Here is a 22,731-nt window from a genome sequence, read left to right as displayed (position 1 = left end):
TGTGTTTCCTGCTACACAAACACCCCAACTCGACAGCAGGCGCTCCTCCCTACCTCCGTCTCCCATGGACAGTCTTTTCACAACCAGAGCTGGGTAGGGCAGCTCACACTCGGTCGAGTTCCCAGGGCCCGCCGAGCAGAAGTTGAGGTTGTAGGAGAGGGTGCTGTGGTTCGGGGTGAAGGTGCGACACAGAGGCGGGCTCCTGCTCGCCCTCTCGGTCTCGGGCTGCACCGTCTGGGGCCCTTGTGTGAATGTAAAGTAAGGGGACTCCCTGGGCTGGACTGTGGGCGTCGAACAACTCCTGTGCCATGGCTTTACTTGTCTCAGATCACTCCCATCAGCACCTCTCCTCTCTCCCAGAGTGCTGGTGATAGTGTACGTGACATTAGCAGGTGAGGAAGGATTGCACATCGGCGTGGAAGGGGTGGACAGAGGGACAGTCGGACCCAGGCTGCTCCTCTGGGAAGCTGCAGGGCTCGGCATTCCCATCCCTTTCCCCTTCACTCTCTCCTTCCCCCTCTCCCCCTCGTCTCTGTGGAGGGCACCCTTCTTCAGGATGGCTTCCAGGTTGCGCCTGAGGCCACACTGTGGGCTGTCGTAACTGCTGGAGGAGAGTTTGGGAATCTGGAACGGTGAATTGGGCTCTCGATCACCACGCCACTGAATGGTCTGCAGTTTGCGGCAGATGCTGTCTACGGGGTTGTGGCGACGACTGGGCTGGGGCGTGTAATAGTCCATGCTGCTGATGGCAGGGCTGCAGTGCTGGCTTCCTGGCTAGAGGAGAGGCTGAAGTCTGGGGGCAGAGAAGCAGAAAATATTTAGGTTTTTTTTGCATGCAAAGTTGGTCAAATGGAGACAAAAGAACACAGATAGATAAAAACACTCAGAAAGCCACAGCTATTCAGCCGGTGGATGACCAACACTGTGCAGCAGAGCAGCATGATGCACTTTATAACTGGCACATTCGGTCTGTATAGGAGTGTTTTCCCTGGAGGAGTTCCAGTGTAGAGAAGTGTGAAACAAGCAGGTGGGAAGGACCAAGGAAAAGAAGATGGAGAGGAAGAACCCCCCCCCCCCCAAGCACAAAACTAGCTTAAAAAGAGACCAAACTAAATGATGATAGTTGTCCATACAAGTCACTGTACATACAACCCAGTGCACAAGGTCTCAGATTTTAATCCTGGCATCTGAATGTGGGAAAATGAAAGCATCGCCATCAGGCTCCAGGTGTGCAAACGAGCAAATTCATTCAATTCAGAGTTTGATAACGAATTCTGTACACAACAGCGTTTAGACAAGCGTCTGTGAGCACCCTGAAAAGCGCTATATAAGAATAATGTATTAATATTATTATTTATTTCCGTAAGATTTTATCGAGAACAGCCCCTGCAGTTGAAATAAATAAATAAACGGGACATCACAACTAATTTCAATACAGTATATTTGTAAAATAAGGTACTCTTTAACATGGAATAAGCAAAACAAACGCATTAAATGATTAATTAAAAACGTCCGGCAACGACAGCCACACTAACATTTACATTTTTTTTTACCACTCGAGCGCACATTTACACACAAACATAAACACCTGACCGCCATGTCTAAACAAAAAAAAGCCCACCTTGTGTTTCACTCTTCAAGCAGCCTTTGATTTTCTTCACCTTGTAACGCTTGTGCGAGCGAACGTCCGCGACGAAATGTTTGTGCAAGTGTCCGGCAGCCTCACGCGGAGAGCACGCGCACAGGTGGCGTGAAGCTCAGCGCGAGACCGAAACAGTTAAACGCTCAACGGGTGTCCGCGGCTCTAAAAATGAGCCAGCACCCCCTCCCTGTGGCCCGAACGGGACACGGCAGCCGACACGAGAAGCCGCAACTTCTCATCCACGGAGAGTTTTCAAATTTCACTCATTTAAGCTCAGCCCGCCATCTTTTTTTTTTTTCTCACACGTCCCCGCCTCAAGAGTGATGAAATATTAATTGGGCTAATTTGGATGTTTGCTGTCATGACAAGGCAGTGATGGGGCTGGCTTCAACCTGAGCAACCAGTAAGCGGTTTAGCAGGGAGTACTTGAAGGTGCACTCTGTGAAGTTCACCTCACACACCTTTGGATCAGACGTCTCTCCTGCTCTGAAGGTAACTTATCCTTGACTGACTGATAGGCTGCTGTGTGAATGTTGGGGATAAATACTGGTCGTGCAGTTTACAACTAAATTAATTTAAAAGTGTAAGTACACAATATTAGTGGGCTGTGTTAAAACAGGAAAATGACTCATCTTTTCAGACCTACTTAAAACTCATATAAAGCTTTATGGGTTTCAGGAAAGACTATGTATATATGTGTGTGTGTGTGTGTGTGTGTGTGTGTGTGTGTGTGTGTATATATATATATATATATATATATATATATATATATAATGTTTATACCTGCATTTAAAAAGGTATTTGATCAAGTATACAATGCAGCATTCAGTATACAATGTGATGGTAAATACCAAAGTTCATGCAGTGTGGCCAAAAATAATAGAACACGAGCTGCATGATTATTATCAATAAAAGATTGTTACAGGTTGACTTAAGTTTACAGTCTGTTGTTGTTGTAGAGAAAATGTTCTGTGAACTCAGATGATTGATTGAAGGAATCTGGCGGCAGAATCTAACAACAAGACATTTCAAGCCTGCTCGGCAGGCTTTCCCCTGTCCTGCCACATTCCTCATTTTCCTTGCACTGCTGACACTCACTGCTGTTATTAACACATACTTCTTAGTTTGCTTTTGAAGAAGAGGGTGCACGTTTTATCTGTCATTTCTCGATTGTCTGTTTTTGTTGTCATCACTGGATTGTGAAAAATATTTTCAAACTGTTTTCAGGGAAGCAACATTCCACCAACCCGATGGCTGACAACCGCACTGAAAGCTTCAAGGTATTGAAACAATTCATGTGGGAAGTGAGCTGTGGCTGTTTGGTTTGTGAAGCAGGTGATATGTTAAACTTAGGTTAAGGCCACTGTCTGAATTGCATAAGGACTCCTACCCCCAGTAGCTGCTCCAGCTGCAGCATCTTGATGATTCCTCGGCTTCCTTACACGTAAAAATTCCCCCTGTCGCTCCAAATGGAAGATATTCCAGCTCTGCTTCTTGTCCTCATGTTGCATGAGCCGCGCTGAAAGGCCTTGAGAGACGCGGTCATTCGACGGTGTCCTTACTGTGACGACAAAATGCACGAAAAAATAATCCAGTGGACATTCTAACACCTGAGAGAGCCCCTCTGCTGTCAAGCTGTGGACACCTTTTCTAGGGTGTTGATTTAGCTCTTGACTTGTCCATGTTTTCACCATTTGTGAGGGTGAGGATGCAGCCAGCGTTCACTCCTGTGCTGGTCCTCTTCCTCCTGGCGCAGCCTGCTCAGCAGAATCCACTTTCCCAGCTCACGCTAAGTAGCGGGAGCTTTGCTTGTTTTCTGACCCTGAACACCTGAGCAGTAGACAGCAGGCTCAGGTAGAGATTAGGGTGGCCATTTGCAGACACACACACACACACACACACACACACACACACACACACAGACACACACTCACAGGGATGCGTGCTGGCTTTGGTTTGGAGGCTGTAGATAAACAATGCCAGAGAAGACACATTTAGAAAATGGGAATTTAAACAATCAAACTGCAGGTAGACCTACATTAATATGTATGTAGGAATTTGATCTAACAAAGACAATCAGAGGCCAATATATACAAATATGGGAGAAAAAATGCATTACTCTGACCACTTTCACGCAGTGTTGACTGTGGTCACTCGCCACTTCTCCTGTACTCTAATCTGGGATTATGGTGCAAGCAACCCTCTGCATGAAAAGGGAGGGGTGGCAGAGCCAGTCTAATCCCAGATAACTGCAACAGATAACTAACTGAATGGCAGAGCAGAAAGAGGAGTCCCTTTTAAAGGATTCCATAACTCAAAACAGCAGGACAGGACAGCGCGTGTTCTTCATGAATGTGACACATATTTCTCAACCTGCTGTTACTGTCAGGCCATAAATGCAGTGTGAGGACGGAGCGGACTGCGAGACTGGATGACTCAGATTCAAGACCTTCAGTTCAAATGTGATGCTATTCTGTTCTATATCTAACCGTGACCTTTGACCTTTAAGCGGCATGAGAAAGGCAACCTCAATGCAAGTATGCAAAAAGTATAACCCTGTTTGTGATTGCAGCTCCTTTCTGTGTCTGTCATTGATGTTATGGAGCAGTAGGGTCACCGAGAGGTAAACTTTGACTCACGTTGCATGTGGCAGTCTGCCACATCACGTTATGGCACCTGCCGCTGGCCAAACAGACGCTGAAAAGCAATTAGAAATACAGCCACAAGTAGTGGTTTGCAGTTCCAAGCCTGTTTGCATGTTTCATTCTTCACGAAGGTGAGCAGTCACTTCAGATGCTTCGAATTTGTTTAAACAAGGGGTGAGACCATTGGTAGCACAAAGCCTGTAGCATTTCAGTATTTGCACATTCAACATGGTCCCACGTTCAGTGGATTTACATGAAACTGTGTTCGAATGTTCAGAAGGTCGCCCCCGTCTCCTGGGAGTTTATTTAGGATTGCTCAAAGGCATCCTGAGTTAAAATATACCACACCCACTTGCACCGATCGATACGACACGTCAGAGTTTGCTTACTACTTGCCCCCAGAGCATGCACGCCTAAAATGGCTCACTGGGGTTGGAGCTACCTGCTACACCCTGATGGGCTGGGCTCAAACTGCATGAGTAGGCCTATTCCCAAACACGACCTGAAGATGTGCATCAAGATTTGCACACTTGCACATCATTTCCAATTATTTGTCCCAGTGTTATGTTTCTAGCTCATTTCAGCTCACAGCAATTTGAGCTGTTGATATCATGATAATGATAACAATAATAAGTAGGCACACACACACACACACACACACACACACAATAGGGTTCTGCCCCTTCAGGGCTTGAACCCTTGAGGCTGAAGTTTAACTGTCAGAGTTGGAAGCTTAAGGGCCTCATCTAAAGAAGGTGAGAGCTGAAATGCATTCCGAAAAGCTCTGACTACAGTATATACACACACACACACACACACACACACACACACACACACACACACACATTTCCTTTACAGGCTCTCCTCTGTGTCTTTGAACCAGGCAGCCGACCTAGTTATCCAGCTGTCGTCCACTCCAAAGACCAAACCGGACGTGTTGACCTTCGGGACTGCCTTCACTGACCACATGCTGACCATAGAGTGGAGCGTGGCTGAAGGCTGGCAGACTCCGCTCATCAAGCCCTTTGGGAACCTGTCGTTCCACCCGGCCTGTTCGTCGCTACACTACGGCATACAGGTACACTGACCAGGATGAGGGATTCAAACTTTGGCCTTACTGTTTATACCTTTACAGCTTAAGTGATTTTAATATCCCATCTCATGCTACATTCTGTCACGAGACAGGGAGTTTTCTCAGGATGGGGTGAAAGTAAGAGCCTGGATGAGGGTTTCAGATTATTCAAAAGACAAAAAGTCTTCAGTATTTAGCTTTTTAGTTTAGTCATTTTCAGCACTTTTCACCGTGACACAGCTTTATCTGTCCTTAGCTGCTTCTCTCTCTTCTCTTCTCACCAGCTCTTTGAAGGGCTGAAGGCGTACCGTGGGGATGACAACCAACTGCGTCTCTTCAGGCCGATGCTCCACATGAGCCGCATGGCCAAATCTGCTGAGAGAGCTTGTTTACCTGTAAGATGGACGAGAGGAATGCATGGGTGGATGAGTGGATGGGTGATGAAAAAAACGACTGAAACTTCAGCCTAAGTGCCATAGCCACCCTCCATTCTCTCCTTGTCTTGTCTTTCTTTACCTCTCTCCAGGCTTTTGATCAGTCGGAGCTGCTGGAGTGTATCAGACGACTGGTGGAGATCGACCAGGACTGGGCTCCTCGCTCAAGCACAACAGGCCTGTACATCAGACCGACGTTTATTGGTACTGAGGTAAGGAGGAGAATGAAATCCTGCAGTCGTCAGTAAGGTTTCTTTTTAAAGTAAAGTAAATTTAAAATGCATTGCCTTGTTTTTATGTGTCCACGGTAGTCTTCTCTGGGCATGAAGAAGCCCAGCCATGCCTTGCTGTATGTGATCTTGTGTCCAGTGGGTTCTTACTTCAACACTGGAGAAGAGGCCCTGTCCTTGTGGGCCGACCCAAAGTACACACGAGCCTGGAAAGGAGGAACTGGAGACTGCAAGATGGGAGGGTGGGTGGACACATACTGTATGCATGTTTTAGTTTTTATTCACTGACAATCCACGCACTCCACAAACTTAAAGACAAGTGCATGAAAATCATTTTCTCACTTTCACTATACAGTCTTACAGCTGCATGCAACGCTGATGCTCAATCAATCATAGGTGCAATTGCTGCTTTGGATTTCTGCAGGAACTATGGATGTTCTTTGTTTGCCCAGTACGAAGCAGCGGATCACGGGTGTCAGCAGGTGCTGTGGCTGTACGGAGACGATCACAAGATCACTGAGGCAGGAACCATGAACATGTTCCTGCACTGGATCAATGAGGAGGGAGGTCTGTCACACCACCAGAAGCTCACTTGGCCAATCGCAGGCTGTTTTGCTTGGCTGGAGATGAAGTGGTAGATGTAGAGTCAAGAGAGAGAGGGACAACAGGTCAAAGGGGATGTTGGTTCATATTCATTTTACACCACAGATGCAAACAGTGTTCAGTATCCTTTGGGGACGAAGTGTTTTACAAATGTGACCCCCACTGGCAGAATAATGTCACTGCAACATGATGATATACAGCATCATGTTTGTTTGCTTTAATATTTTTTTTTTCTCTCTCTCTTTATAAATGTATTCTTTTTCAGAGGAGGAACTTGCAACTCCACCTCTGGATGGTATCATACTCCCAGGTGTAACCCGACAGAGCATCCTGGAGCTAACCAGGAAATGGGTTAGTAAGACAAAACCATCCAGTTCAACATGCATGGATGAATATTCCAAATTAGGCGTCACATTTCCTCTGGTCCTTTCCGCTCTCATCTGTGTCCAGGGTGAGTTTGAGGTGACAGAGCGCTACCTGACCATGAGCCAGCTGTGCTCCGCTCTGAAGCAGCAGCGGGTCAAAGAGGTGTTTGGCTCTGGTACCGCCTGCATGATCTGCCCCATAGGACGCATTGTTTACCAGGGAGAGGTAAGAGAGAGAGCAGCCGGCAGACACATTCTGCACGGATCTGTTCACCAACATAAAGACAATTACATTGAGGAAAATAAAAATCAGTAATGCGTCAGAATCAGGAAGAGAGTCTTCCCAGCCATGAAATAGTCCAGGACAAAACCTCTTGTAAAACCGCAACTTGAAATCTTTAATTTTTGTTGTATATAACAAATGTAACATGTTAATTAGTGAGTTTTAGAGATGCTGGTAGGCAGATTTAGTTACCTTAAAGCCAGGCAGCTGCTTGTTTCTACAATTTATGCAAGAAATTAGTGCAAATAATTTAGTGCAATGTTTAAACCGGAGTCAAATTCCTTGTATTTGCACACATACCATCTGATTCTGTTGGCTGTAGCCTCAGTCTTTCGGTATTTAAGTCATTTCGCCCTCTCATCTTCTGCGTCATGATGAGGAAGTTGGGGCCTAGAGCCTCCGTTTACTTCCGCTACACTGTAAAAAAAAAAGTTATGCTGTCTTTCTTTGATTAAAATTTTCATATGAAAGAAGCACATTTTACTAAAAAGTAGTTATCTGTAAAAACTGCGTACTTTGATGAATGATGCACAAGGTCTCTTGTGAACAGTTTTTATCTTTACAAGGTCTTCACAGCCCTCTGGCTTCATGTTTTAATATCATAATGTGTTTACTTTATTTCCTCTACGGTCTTATAATTTATATTGTAACAAGTAAGCTCACAGAGGTGATTGAATTATTAAAATTGTGTGTTTTTAGAACTTATGCCTCCCCGCTCCGGATAAAGACTCAAAGCTGACTTCACGGATATCAAAAGAACTCACAGACATACAGGTTGGTGGACGCACAGACACACACGCTCACATTCATGCACGCACATCCCGCAGATGTTTCCCCTAGCTTAGTAACAGCTGGTTGAGCATCTGTGTTCTTTACACTCCTGTCACCCTCAGGACTCTATTTTCAAGCAGTAATAGGTAACTTTGAACAAAGCATTCAGCGATGTGGTTGTATGATAGGAGGAAAAATGGAAGGACAGCATCCTACGGAATACAAGGCGGGAGTGTGAGCGGCAGTGGGATGAAATGACAATGCCTAGAACATATGTGCTTCATCGCATGTCAGCCTCGTCAGCGCGCACACGTTTACTCACCAACAAGAAAGAGGCTTCGCTGAAAAAAATAAATAGAAAATGTTGACTGAATTGAAAATATGGTCGATGAAAACCTAACAAAAACAAATATTCCCTCCAAATATTAACTTATCGCACATCTCCACAATTGCATTATGGGGTTTATATCTCTGTGATTATTATGTACTTCAATGAGATAAAAGCATTAAGTTGTTATTTTATGAAAAAAAAAACAAAGAAACATTGGTTCTTTGCACGCCCACTGCATGCATTACCTTGCCTTTAAGTACATAAAAACTGAAATATCTTATTAAGTCACAAGTAATGACTTGGTAATATCGTACATGGCCTACAAACACACCACCTCTACAGTCCATGCAGCTCTGCAGGTTTAAACAGATTCATAATGTTCTTTGCTGAGGGCTTGATTTGTGTTAATGAGCGTGTTATGTATGGCTGACTTTCTGTTATTGTGCTGTGTAATGAGCCTATTATCAGCAGGGGTATGGGCTTGAATGCGATCCTTAATTCGTCGCTTGTACTGAGAGAGGCCCTCTCATGTTCCACCGGCACCAGAGCTTAAGCTAAAGAGCAGAAATCCTTCGGGCAAGTGTTCTTTGTCCACCAAACTCCAGCCAAAATCTGAAGCTTTTTAACATAACTTAACTAACATAACTGGAGAGAGACCCCATAAATAACTTGGGGAACGTATTAAGCTTTAGTCTTTGTACTTCCTGTCTGACTAGATGAGCTCAGCACATGAATGGACAAATCGTTGTATCGAGCAGGTGGTTGTTCGCTGAGCTAATACACTGAACAAAACACTTTTGTTTTCGCTCCCATTTTTCACGTGTTGAACTCAAAGATCTAAAACATTTTCTATATACACAAAAAAAACATCTGTCTAAATCTGTGTTAGTGAGCACTTCTCCTTTGCCGAGATAATCCATCCCACCTCACAGGTGTGCCATATCAAGATGCTGATTAGACAGCATGATAATTGCACAATTCTCAATTCTCTTCACGGATGAATCCCAGTTTTTACTGTTCAGGGCAGATGGCAGGCAGCGTGTGTGGCGTCGTGTGGGTGAGCGGTTTGCTCACGTCAACGTTGTGGATCGAGTGGCCCATGGTGGCAGTGGGGTTATGGTATGGACAGCGAACACAGGTGCATTTTATTGATGGCATTTTGAATGCACAGAGACACTGTAACAAATTCCTGATCCATTGTTGTGCCATTCATCCACGACCATCACCTCATGTTGCAGCATGATAATGCACGGCCTTATGTTGCAAGGATCTGTGCACAATTCCTGGAAGCTGAAGACATCCCAGTTCTTGTACGGCCAGCATACTCACCGGACATGTCGCCCACTGAGCGTGTTTGGGATGCTCTGGATATACGACAGCGTGTTCCAGTTTCTGCCAATATCCAGAAACTTCGCACAGCCATTGAAGAGGAGTGGACCAAAATTCCACAGGCCACAACCAACAACCTGATCAGCTCTATGCGAAGGAGATGTGTTGCACTGCGTGAGGCAAATGATTGTCACACCAGATACTGACTGGTTTTCTGACCCCCCCCCCCCCAATAAAGCAAAACTGCACATTTCAGAGTGGCCTTTTATTGTGGCCAGCCTAAGAAACACCTGTGAAATAATCATGCTGTCTAATCAGCATCTTGATATGGCACACCTGTGAGGTGGGATGGATTATCTCAGCAAAGGAGAAGCGCTCACTAACAGATTTAGGCAGATTTGAGAGAAATGTTTTTTTTCTTGTATATGTAGAAAATGTTTTAGATCTTTGAGTTCAGCTCAGGAAAAATGGGAGCAAAAACAAAAGTGTTGCATTTCTAAGCGAGTGGTTTTCTTGTAATGGAGTGCATGAGCAGTGGCTTCCCAAATATTCCTGACTGGGGGCAGAATTAAAGGTCAGCGTGTCCTTGTTTAGTTGTTTGTATGACAAGCTTATGAAGATTCTGAATCCTAAACTTTGACTGGTTTGGCCCCCGGATGCTCTGCAGGCATCCACGTCTAAATTATAAGAGCAGATAGCGGCCTTTTCCTGATCTTCTAAACATCCTTGAAACGCTTTGATTAGTTGACGTACCTTATCTCTTCAACTAGTTATCTTTCCTTTTGCTTTGTCTCCCTCTCGCTGTTTTTACTTTCTGCGCTGCATCTGCGTTTTTTTTGTCTTTCTGGTCAGTCTGGGCCAGGCGATTAGCATATCTGCCCTCTCCATCATCCGGGGCCTCGTATGAATGCATGATGTGTGTTACGAACGCGCTGACCACATCTTTCTACCCGATAACATCTTCCTTCGTCGACAGCGCTTCAGAGGGAGGCGGCTGCGGGCCTAATGGTGGAGCGTGGAGAGTCGGAGATAGGGGCAAGACAAACTCCTGAATTCTCTCATTAAGCTCGCTGTAATTGCACAAACCCAATTATTGCCTCAGCCTTTTGTGATCTTCAAAGCCAAGATGCTGCAAATGAAGCCTTGAACAAGTGGGAGAGGAGAGAGGAGGAGGAAGAAGAAGATTTGGTGGAGGGAGGGGGAAGGGGCGGGAGTGGAGCTTAATGAACAATAAAATCGACAAAACGCTGGAAAACGCCGCGCTCCTTCCGCGGCGCTGTTAAATCTGTTGACATTTCATTTGGAGGGAAGCAGTGCGGTGTTATCCCCCCACACACACTCCTCTCTTGAAGACAACATTGTGCAACAAACAAATGAGTGGTCTGAGGCAGCAGATGAAAGATGGCTTCACTAAGTCGCCCTGCTGTTCCTCTTTCAAGTTAATTAGAAATCACATTCTTTTGTTTCCCCTTCGCAGGCGTTTATTTACTTTCTCACTTCGACCATTAGAACAAATTTGCAACATGAGACGCAAATAATTGGATTTGTCTCTGCGGCTGTCATGGATTGGGGAACATTTTGTTTTGATTTTTATTATAGTTCCCTTTCCTCTGTTGTGTTCCGTTGGTGGCTGAGTTTGCAGATTTGCTTACGGATATTTGATTTCATTTTTTGATTTGTGTTTTGCTCGCAATTAAGCGGCGGCAGGCGAGGGAAGTTTAGTGCTTTAGTGACGTGAGATTTGCTTTTTTTTTTTTTTTTTCTTTTACTGCTCAGGCCTCAGGAGGACCAGAGACTTTCATATAACCTTTTCATGACCTTTGCTCTCTTACAGCATGGACGCACACCCAGCGACTGGACCGTCCTGGTGTAGAAGCGATGAAGAAGCCTGAAACACACACACACACACACACACACACACACACACACACACAATGACCAGCGTGTGCACACGATGGACATGCTATTATGCAACGACCAGTCATAATGTAAATGTACACTAAATAGGAAACAAGTATGTGCAATATTTGTAGTTTAACTGCAATATGCTGGAGAACAGCTCTGTGGCAAGACTGTCATTCCACTTTACCTCCTTTTAAACTTAATTTAATGAAAAAAACACAACTGTCCAAAATAATTAACAAAAGTAGGCTAATGTCTCATGCAATACTGCACAATAACTTACACTAACCCAGCTACTGTGACTTATTCTGATGCTTCTCATCTCCTTTTCCGACCAGCATCCGGGACACAGCTGAGGCTTTGGCAAAACATGTAAGATGTTACAAACATTCGTATGAGTTACAGAGGATTTCATATCACATGTGTAAGAGTTCAGAAGGAACTACGGGGGGGCTATATCACATCTGTAATGACAGGAACTGATTCTCTTTGATGAGGTATGTAAGAGGATAGTGATGATGATGTTACCTGCAGCTGGTTTTTCCAGGTTTGGATCAGTCAGTCTTGAGTGGATTCATGTCTTTGCCAGAGTCAGTTTTAGCTTCTTCAGCTATAGTTCACTTTCCCCAAAACTTGCCTGCATAACACTGTCTCTGTCAGAATGTGGTCTTCTTAAAGCTTAAAGAAAGTCATTGTCTCCAGGCTGGATCAAATGGCCTTGTTGGTCATGTACAGCCCAGATGCCCAGGTTCAACATATGATTTTACTCACACTAGAGCACCAAGTTAGATGAACATATTGTGCCAGGTGTTGCGTGGAGAGGACGGGGTGGAGCAGGGGGACGGAGCTGCTGCTCACCAACAGAAAGCGCATGGAGGGACAACAGTTTCATATGGAGGGACTCACCGGCTACCAAAACAAAGCACAGAAAAGCTCAGATTACAGCAGCCACAGAGGGAATGTGACTTTACTCTCTGCTCAGGGGGCCATTACGCCACTATATCTTTACATAGCATACTTGTTTGGTGTTGTATTACTAACAAAACCTCATGTCTAAAACCTTTACGTAAAAATATCATACTAACATAAGAGAAATCCATAAGTAACACACTAGTTTTTTCCTACTTCATTGAACTCATCATTAAAACAGTAATACTGAACAAATAGTATTCATCAGTCATGGTTGTGTTTGTGTGAGTGGAATCTTGTCAGTGTTCTGTCAAAGGATTACAGAACACTGGTGTCTCTTATTATAAGTACAGCACAATAAATGATCAGCTGACCCTCAGTGCACTCAAGTACTGCAAAGTTTTATTGTGATTACAATACATTTTGTCCTGATGTTAAAGTCCAATGTTAAAGTTTGTTAATAAAATGATCATCTTTACTTAAACATATGGCATTTCCACTGTTGGAACTTTCTCAGAGGACCAAGAACCTTTTTAGGAACTCAGGAATTAAACCTGCATTTCAGACTAAATATAGTTCCACTTGCAGAAAAAGTCCCCGCTCCAAGTGAAGCACTTTTCAAAGGTTCAGGAACTTTTGGGGCGAGCCAGGCTCTGCAGAGACTCTTCCACAATCCTTGATGATGCTGAGGAGTGTCTTCCTGCCTGCCACCCTTCACACACACACACACACACACACACACACACTCACAGAGAACCTGGAACAGAACCAAAGCCATCAGCATAATGGAGTCATAACAGAAAGCCATCAAACCGGAGAGCCCTTGGCTGTTTGGCTCCACACACATGTACACGCATTCACACACACACACACACACACACACACACACACACGCAACATAAACCAGGATACACTGCATTAGCTTAAAAATGAAAACTCAGGAGTTTAAGTTGTGTCCACTTGTAAATTCATGCCTCATTAACTGAGATCTTGTCTATATGTCTGCCTCTGCCTGTGCGTGCAATGGATGCATGTGTGTGTGTGTGTGTGTGTGTGCATGTGTGTGTGCAAGGGGGTGCCCAGTGGCGTGCTGGATGATTTTTGGCTCTTTGTGAAGACAGCTCATTTTGGCGGCAGCTCCCTCCTTGTGTGTAGTGGCACAGCTGGTGTAGAGCCCAGTGAGTGCACACACGCACACACACACGCACGCACACACACACACACACACACACACCAAACACGTACTACAAAATGCCAAACACCCAAACACCATCTAGCCTGCTTGATCTAGGCCACTGGTGAAATTACCATAGCACGTAAGTCACCATCTTATTCTCTAGATTCCTCTCCTTCCTCTTGTATGCTTTCCCTTGCTGGTACTGTAAACACTCAGTGCAGTTAGTTCAATAATAATTAGCTATAACTTAGTCTCTCGAGCCCTTCACTCCATTGTTCGCCCACAGGGATCATCACAGTTTCATCTAATCTAATCTAAACGACATCTAGACAGGTGAGGACACAGTGCGTGATTGTTTCAGGGCATGTTGGATATTAGCTTCGCTGAAACCATTCCAGGAACTCTGAAGAGCACATTTGTGTTGATATTTCATTGATATTTACTTTGAGCTGACAAGCGTTGATTGGACAGTTGCTGATGAGCCTCCGAGCCAATAATTAATAACTATGTGAAAGTGTTGAAGTAACTCTGATGCCGTGAAGTGGTGGCACTGTGCTGATTTAACTCAGTCTGAGGTCACACTCTGATCTTCCTTAACTACAGCTTCTTGATGTGTTATTAGTGATGTTATATCGGACTGAATTCTTTTATTGTTTGCTCCCATTGATATACATAAGCTCGACAGAGTATTAGCAATAATTCGGAAATTACTGAGTGTCAAAAAAAAAAAAGATTACACTCTTAAAACGTGTCACAATGATCAGATTTACTTCAGGGCTTACATTCAGCTGCACTGGTGCAGCCAATAAACTGGAAACTGATTGTAAGAAGGGCTATGAAGAACTATTGACCTACTTTTGTAAAAGAATAGAGAAAAACCGCTAATTACCTTCACAGATAATGAGTGAAGAGACATTAAATAGCAACAAATGTTGTATTTTTCTCATAATCCTGATGGTCCTGTTGTCATTTTCAGGGCACAGTAATGCTGGAAATGCCTTTAAATGGTGATATAAAGTATTAATGATGTGTACCATATGTTTCAAGCTTGTTTTGTTCCATCCCTTATACATATACATCCAAACATCCAAGCATTTATCTTTATTGGCATAACAGTTCAGTATATGTGGCCAAAGTATCTCTCTCTCCATTTCTCTCAGCTCATAGTATTTTTCCTCCCAGCTCCTCCATCTCTTTTATTCTCTCTCTCTCTCTTTCTCTACCCCCCCACCCCCCACCCCCCCCAGAAACCAGGGACCCCGGCTCCCATTCAGCCCGGAGACGGCGATGATGTTTTAATTGTCACTTCTTGTTAAGGCGGCCTTGACATTCACGCAGGGACAGAGGGGAGGCGGTCGGCGTAATCAGAGGAAATGGAAGAGAGAGAGAGAGAGGGAAGGAGAGAGAGAGAGAGAGAGATGGCACCCATTCAGCTACTAAGAGTGGTATTTGGCTCTGAGCAGTGTGCCTCCTTCTCTCTCTTCCCTCTGTCTCACCCTGCCGGGGCATGATCTGATTTGACAAGCGCAACGCTGTCATCTTGAGTTTGTCCAATTTGAAATTCTAATTAATGAACTCGGCGCCACTTTGTGTTTTTGTCGTTGTTGTCGTTGCGTTCTGCCTCCTCTTCCCCTGCCTTCTTAGGCCAGTATGCCTTCTATTCGTCTTTTCTTTACCCTTCCTCCTTCCCTCGCTCCTCCAGCCTTCTGCGGTGGCGGTGTGCCTGTGGAGGCCACTGGTCGCTCTGGGTGAGATTGTGGTCTCACACCATAACAGATGATATCAGTGGCTTTGGGTCACCTAATTAGAATCAAACTGTTTGTGTGTGTGTGTGTGTTCTGTGAGTTTAGTACATTTTTGCGTGTGTGTGTGTCTACTTGAATCCTAATGAGGACGCAGAAAGAGGAGCGATGGCTACCGGCCGCCGATGCTGGAGGGCAGAGGAGTGGTCTCTTTCCAGAACTTCACACATTTTCTGTACACTCAGAGGAAAACTCCCCCATAATGCTCTTAAACACTTTGCACCTTGTATTTGTACGCAACAAATCAACACATGCTCGGCTTTATATCCTCATGGATCAATGAACATCAACAACAGGCTCTGATGGAGCAAAGAGCAAGGACTTCTTTCGAGAGATGCAAACTGATGTTCAGCTATTATTCAAGAAGAAATACTGCACAGAAAAGGCTTAGAGACAGATGGAACGCAGCCACAGTGTGGATATTTGCAGATGTACTGTGTGTCTACTGTCAGTGCAGCGGACAAAACACAGTACATCCCCATGTTTTTACATGGAGGACCCACACAATATCCATATGAGACAATATCCATCGTACATACGTACCAATTCTCACTGAGGTATCATAGCAGGCATGATTATCAGTTCCTAAAGGTGTTGTTGAGGCAGTCATGGCACTTGGTTATGATTTTGAGAGATTGTGGTAGAGTGGTTGTGAAAAAGGCAACAGTGACTTAACAGACCAAAACGCTGCTATTTCCCTTAAATTAAGTGTTTTTGTTACCTAAATCTAACCTCATGCAAGCCTCAGCACGCAAACCCTGGTCTTTAGTGTGATCGGTCTGAAATTTGTACACCAACTGTCCGACCTGATCACTTCCCTACATGTCACAAATGCATTCAGGGGAACAAATTAGTTGATTAATGTAACAGCTTCAGTGGTGCTTTGATGGCAGTATTTTCACCGCACCATTTATCGTCCCCAAGCATCCGCAGTTGTTAAGTTCCCCCACACTTTTATCCAGGTTTTTCCTTTAATTTGTCACAGGAACCTTTGGCCGGGCACTACTCCACCCTGTTGATTTTAACTGAGGGTGAGGTTATGTGGGGCAGAGGAACGTTAACGTCACGTCTTTCTCCACCAGCGGGTGGTGCTAGCAGCCTACAAACCATGGGCCTCGGCACAGCTCTGCTATGGAGAGGGAGCCATAGAAGGAGAGGAGAGGGAGCATGTGGAGTGAGGTTTTGGAGGCCTGCCAATCATGATGAAAAACCACTGCAGAACTAATCTATTTCCATGCCCGTCCTAATCCACCAACACAACGATGGCATCATTTAATCACAAAATCATCATCACCACTATCACCATCATCCTCCTCTCCCTCACTCCCCTTCCCCCTCTGCTGCATTAATAAAAAATGTATTTTTTGTAAATAAGAGCTCGTGATTAAGAGCAGATTAGCGCGCGCCTTCAGACGGACAGACAGACCGTGATGGGTTTTGTTAACACGAGAGTAACACTGGGTGTCAGTTGTGTGTGTCTGACATTACATCAACGTTATCCTCCTGCCGCTCATGTTATTGCTCTTGGCTTAGAGTTTTAGGGGACTTTGTAACAGCAGCGTTGCTTAAGAGCTTAGAGTAAATGGATGGATGGATAGATGGGTGGATGAAGATCAGGCATACACACACACTCACAGGCACAGAGAGATCAGTGTCACTCACACAGCTTCAGCACCAAAGCCTGATTTGCTTTGTGGTAAAAGCTGTTTTATTTCTCATCAGTGTTGTAATGGAGATGCTCCTCTGTCACACGGCACTTGAAGTCTCATTTTGTACTGAAGAGAGAAAAATGTGCCATTTTTACCTCAAGATTTTTCCACAGCATCTTCCTGATGGTCAGGTTTGGGACATTGAATGCAGCAAAGCAAAGAATTTAAAGAGGTGACATGCTGATTTCAGAAATGTTGATGCTGAGACCTCTTTTTTTCATCTTCATTGGATAATGGCTTTATCATTGTAATTAGAAGACAATATTAAAAAAAATGTAGGTTCTATCTTAACCTTTCATCCTTCCAAGTAAGAAAATTATTCAGGGCTTTAGAAAACATGGAGGGTCATGATTTTTCTCATTTTGCAGAGGAAAGTGGCGTCTCACTGTTTCAGGAGCGGATCTTTAGTGACTGAGTGTTATCTCTCTGGAGAGCATGCCATTTGTCACAGTTCTATCACCTTTACTTTATTCTGCATCCTAATAGAAAGCAGAACTGTAGTGTCACATGCCGTAAATCTGTCACATAAAATGATAGTGACGGTTCTTAGTTCAAAAAAATCAAGAATACCATGGCTAGAATATTCGGTAAACAGGCTGCATCATTTTGTTGTTTTATATAATTTTGGCAGTTGCTAATAGCCCTTTCGTGTCCAGTTTGGTGACCATATGTGAAAATGATCAAGCCCTTAACATATAAAGATTTAAATTGCGGCACGTCGTCTCAAATTCTTTGTGCACTTTCATGAGAACGGTGTTGCAATTTTTCTCCCAGTCAAGCATCTCAAGAAAAAACAAGGCCTTTAAAAAGTGAAACATAACGTCTAGGCCCCCTCCCCAAATAACTTTCATACAACCCCCTTACTGCACAAATCAGTGTCGCCGTCTCATTTCGTGCCATAAAGCAGCCAAGCACTTTTTTTTTTTTTTTTGGAAATTTAGGCAAGATGACTCACAACATAAACTGCAGCGCAGAAGCTGCCGTCTTCTCGCCAGTGATGCAGTTTGCTCATGATCATTGTAGCAACATCTCAGAATTTGAAATGATTTATTTTTAAATTGCCACTACAAAGCACGGTTAATATTAAAATCTCTCCATGCTTTTTGCTTTCAGCCTCTGTGGGTGAAGCATGTACTTTAGTCGCAGGTGGGCACATTTTGTCTTGGAATGCAGGACACCTACTTATTATTCAGTGGTGTGCTAAATATGTGTGTGTGTGTGTGTGTGTGTGTGTGTATCAAAAGGAGACGTCGGTCCTGACGGTGAGTAATGTTCTCCAGGCCTGGCGGCTGGCACTGCTCTGTCTCCCTGCAGGTGGGACTGAGTCACACACACTTGCACGCACGCACACACACACACACACACACACACGCACACATGCAGTGCCACCCATTTCATGCTGACCACCTCTGTGTGCCAGCCCAGCGACCATGGCAGCCAACTGGCCAATGAACAACTGTGTGTCTGTCTGTCAGTCTGTAGAGCAGCAGCACATACCACCACAGCAGCACGAGTGAGGTTCTCTCTCTGAATCTGTTTGTGCTCTCTCTCTCTCTCTCTCTCTCACACACACACACTCACACACGCACACACACAGTCATTCTCTCTCATTATTCACACAAGTCTGACACATCCCTGTCAAATGCCAACTCACATTAAGGTGGAGAGAATGTACCTTTCTCTCTCTGTTTATCCGGTCTCCGTGTCTGTCTGTATGTTTCTCTCAAAATTCAAATTCAAGCTGCTTTACTGTACGAATTAGAGACGTAAACAGCATTAAATCAAGGCGTTATTGCGACCGCCAAGATATGCACAACAGTAAAAACACATTTATATACACCTCCCATTATGTCATCCGCAGCCACAAACAGTGCGTGTCTACTTGTGGGAGTTTTGACTGACTGAGGAGTCCAGTTTTTTTGAGGTAATAACTTAATCTTCTTCTCATTTTAAAGGGGTCTTTCACTATTTAGTGCGCTTCGACCGTGTGCTGAATATAGGTTATTTATAGGAATTTTGAGACCTGGCTGTGAAATCCATAAATGCATTTTACTGGAGTGCAGAAGAAGCCACTGCCTCTTGTCTTTCTATTAATGTCTGCTTTTGCATTCTCTTGATTTTCTATGTTTTTTTTTTAACATTTCGTAATATGCTGCTGACTATGGATAGTTCATTTTCATTGTCTGGCAATGCGATCTAATGTGTTTTATGCCTAGGTGCAAACCAACCAAACAAAGTTGATCAAAGGAGAAGCCTTGCAGATGCTGCAGCTGTGTATCGTGCCATTTTTACTTCCTCTTTAACCGTACAGGCATCACAAGTCCTCGTAGTAAATGACCAGATCATAACACTTAACTGATGGGTCTATCCATCAACTGTAAGTCCTGGATTTACAATGAACTGTGCAAATGTGTGTGTGTTGGAGAGACTGCTGCGTGTGTGTGTGTGTGTCGCCCTTTTCCATCATTTGCTAATCAGATATCATAATTTGCTCCAGCGGAATATTGAAATATGTCTGACGGTATTTGTAGCACTCCATCAGGGTTGAGTAAATGACGATGTGACAGGCATGGATAACCCACCAGACGTGATGTGACAGTGTGTGTGTGTGTGGGGCTCTGTGTGTGTGCGCGGGCGTCTGTGTGTGTGTGTGTGTGTGTTTAAGTGTGTTTTAATGATGTTCTGTGGAATCGGCGATGTATGGTTGCCTCTGAGCGCGGATAAAACAGTTAAACACAGTAATTGCCATTTACTCTCAGCTGTGCTTGTGTTCCCATGGGAGAGCTCAGCACTCAATGGATACCACGCACACACACACACACACACACACACACACACACACACACACAGACATTCAAACATACATACACATCTTATTTTAGAGTATTTCATTTTGAACAGCATCTCTTCTGTCTTGGTTTTGGAAGGTTTAGGCCTGAACTTTTACACTGCTGTCACACCACCTATGGACTGCTGTGTGTCTGCATGTCCATAGGTAAGGTCTTGCAGCCATCATCAATATTACACTCTGCCCTGGGGCAGCTGAAGGTTTCTGGGTCATTTTACTCCTTGCTCTGTTTCTTTCTCTGCTTGAAATAAGGATGGATAAGGAGCTTTACTCTCATTTGTTTTTCCAAAAATCTATATATAAAGCTTGTTTATTGACCTCTGTTGCTCATGAAGCACAGTTTTAACTTTAAAGTCTGTGTGTGTGTGTGTGTGTGTGTGTGTGTGTGTGTGTGTGTGTGTGTGAGTGAGTGAGTGAGAGAGAGAGCGAGAGAGAGAGGGGAAAAGAGAGAGGTGTGTTTCCTGATGTATAAATTAAAAGCACATAACTTCTCCTTCAGGTCACTGAAACAACAGAGCAGTCACCCGCCTGCCAAGTATGAATGTGGGGTGCAGAGAGGGACATAAATGACCCATTGTGAGTGTGTGTGTGCGAGTGTGTGCGTGTGTTTGCCTCTTGCCCATGTCCCTAAACATGTATGCGAACGTGTAGTCGTTGACATGCGTCACAAATGTGCATGTACAGAGTATGTTTTTTCGCAAGTGTTTGAGCATATGTATTTTTATAAAGCATGTGTCTGTGTGTGTGAGCGTGTGTGTGTGTGTGTGGTGGTCTTGACTGGGTTTCTCAGGGTGTGTGATTAGGTGATCGCTCTTTTATATTCCCCACAGAGAAATAAAGAGAGTCTTTCCCCTGAAAAAACAACAGCGCACAAAAGGTCCTTTGACAAGGCAGTGTGGATGTGTGTGTGTGTGTGTGTGTATGTGTGTGTGTTTGGGCAGAGGGGGGTTGGCGGTGCTGGTCGTGGACCCTCTGAACTCCCCTCAGCTGTGACCCACTGCTTGCGAGGCCTGACAATACATTGTATGTGTATGTACAGGCAGCATTACACGCGCTGTGCTGGCCGGAGTTGAAAGCTCAAGACAGAACTCAGAAGTCTATTTTCACACTGAGATCCATTTTAATGACATGTTGATGAGACTATGGAAGTTCGGGGCGTCTGTGTTGTTTTCATTTGATCAGCCGTTTTCGGCGCGTTCCAGCAGTTGTTCTGTGATGAAGTGTTTGAGTTGAACTTTCTGTTGTGCTCAGTCTTCTTCTCCTTCACTTACTGAGTCCCCACATTAACAACCCCAAAAGAAATCCCCAAATCTTCAGAACTCTTCACTTAAATGATAAATAGAGTGAAGATAAGGAAAATCATTAGTGACATTTCATCACTTTTTTACCTGATGAGGCTGTGTCTTATGCATAGGGACAACATAAATCCACGGAAATGACTACTGCTGCTGCTGAAAGTAGGGATTTTTCTTTGATATTGTTACCTGCTCTGAGCATATCACGCCTTGATGTTCCCACCTGAGAGGTGTACACTCACAGCTTATATTTCAGGACACTTAAAGCTGCGCTAGTCAATATTATTGTATCAATAATGGATCAAACGACTATGTATAATGTAAAAGGAGCTGCTAGTTGTGAGAAACCTGCAGAAAATGACCACTCAGCTCTGCAGCTGTCCTTCAGCTCTACGTGGCAGTTTAGCATCTTTAAGCTCATTGTTTTGTTTTTTGCAGCCCACGCGTTTACTGCTTCAGTTCATTTCCACTGCAGATGTTTGACAGATGCGGCACGCAGTTGTTTTCCTTGAAAACCCTCCAATAGTTGACAGTGAATAAACAATTATCAAACAGCACTCCGACTCCAGAGAAATGCTAATGCTTCTGCTCGATGTGTAAAAAGGCAACTGCTCGCTAACACGTCAGCCATAACTACTTAAAAGGTGATAAGATGCCCATGTTGCTTTTACTGGTCGAACCAAGTGTCCAAAACATCAGAGAATGCAGGTTTAAGTCACATCATAAGCGCTCCTTTGAACCCAAATTTCCTCTTCTGAGGGTGAAGAGGTTTGTCAAGCTGCTGCTCTTCCTCACAAGGAGACTGTGTGTTGTGTTTGCCCTGACCACTTAAATCTGTCTCATTTGTTCATACAGGATTCTCCATTCTTTTTTCATCTCTCTCTCTCTCTCTCTATCGGGCTCACCTTGCTGTCAGACTATAATGCCATGTTGTACCAATGTCACCAAGCGTTAATACCTTAGCTGTCATCACAAAATCCCACGTCTCCTGCCCCTCTCCACCCCTGTATTCATCTATATCTCCCTTCAGCTGCTCACATTAAAGGTTACTGCACCTCCATCCCTCCATCCCCTTCGATAAAGACAATGATTAGTAAAAGGTAGCCAGACAGACTGACAAACAGACAGATAGATGCTTTCCATTTACCCCGGAGATCAGCGCCGTACCACACACAGACAGGCACACAGGGGGATTATTTGGGAAAATTCCAGGGCATTTGTTCCAGAGTGGCACCGCGGGCCTCTGAACACCGGCGATTCAGCTAATGTCACTGTGTGAAAGCATCAATCTATCAACAAAACCCTACTTTGTAGGTCAAAAGGCTTTCAGCATTGCAGCAAAAGACAGAAAAAAAAAACAAAAAAAACACAACGGCTCCACATT

At 44.3% G+C, this 22,731-nt stretch overlaps 2 protein-coding genes across 14 annotated transcripts in view; one reads left to right on the top strand and one right to left on the bottom strand.

Annotated features, from left to right (window-relative positions):
• Positions 1-1,761, bottom strand: part of lrmp (lymphoid-restricted membrane protein) — a 31,013-nt gene extending 29,252 nt beyond the window's left edge. For all 10 annotated transcript variants that reach the window (XR_013075820.1, XM_076721780.1, XM_076721785.1 and 7 more), the window contains exons 1-2: positions 1,622-1,761; positions 54-793 (exon numbers count right to left, since the gene is read on the bottom strand). Coding sequence is in view for 9 of the 10 variants with exons in the window: in XM_076721780.1 (XP_076577895.1) it covers positions 54-738 (685 nt within the window). In the remaining variant the exon portion in view is untranslated. The remainder of the gene's footprint in view (positions 1-53; positions 794-1,621) is intronic.
• Positions 1,762-1,937: 176 nt separating this feature from the next.
• On the top strand, positions 1,938-12,994 carry bcat1 (branched chain amino-acid transaminase 1, cytosolic). Of its 4 annotated transcripts, none has more exons than XM_076721797.1 (11): positions 1,938-2,134; positions 2,870-2,922; positions 5,171-5,365; positions 5,644-5,754; positions 5,886-6,005; positions 6,105-6,265; positions 6,448-6,590; positions 6,892-6,977; positions 7,077-7,217; positions 7,974-8,048; positions 11,540-12,994. In XM_076721797.1, the coding sequence occupies exons 2-11, from the start codon at positions 2,893-2,895 to the stop codon at positions 11,576-11,578; spliced, it is 1,101 nt and encodes a 366-aa protein (XP_076577912.1). In that variant the 5' UTR covers positions 1,938-2,134; positions 2,870-2,892; the 3' UTR covers positions 11,579-12,994. The 4 variants fall into 4 exon arrangements, with proteins under 4 accessions (XP_076577912.1, XP_076577913.1, XP_076577915.1 ...); XM_076721798.1 differs by lacking the exon at positions 1,938-2,134 and adding an exon at positions 2,184-2,225; XM_076721800.1 differs by lacking the exons at positions 1,938-2,134; positions 2,870-2,922 and adding an exon at positions 3,957-4,179 and having other exon boundaries at positions 5,175-5,365.
• Positions 12,995-22,731: the final 9,737 nt, after the last annotated feature.

This window comes from Chaetodon auriga, chromosome 22 (assembly GCF_051107435.1).
Source record: "Chaetodon auriga isolate fChaAug3 chromosome 22, fChaAug3.hap1, whole genome shotgun sequence".
NCBI lineage: Eukaryota > Metazoa > Chordata > Actinopteri > Chaetodontiformes > Chaetodontidae > Chaetodon > Chaetodon auriga.
The sequence above is the reverse complement of the archived record's forward strand: the minus strand, read 5'-3'. Positions and strand labels throughout refer to the sequence as shown.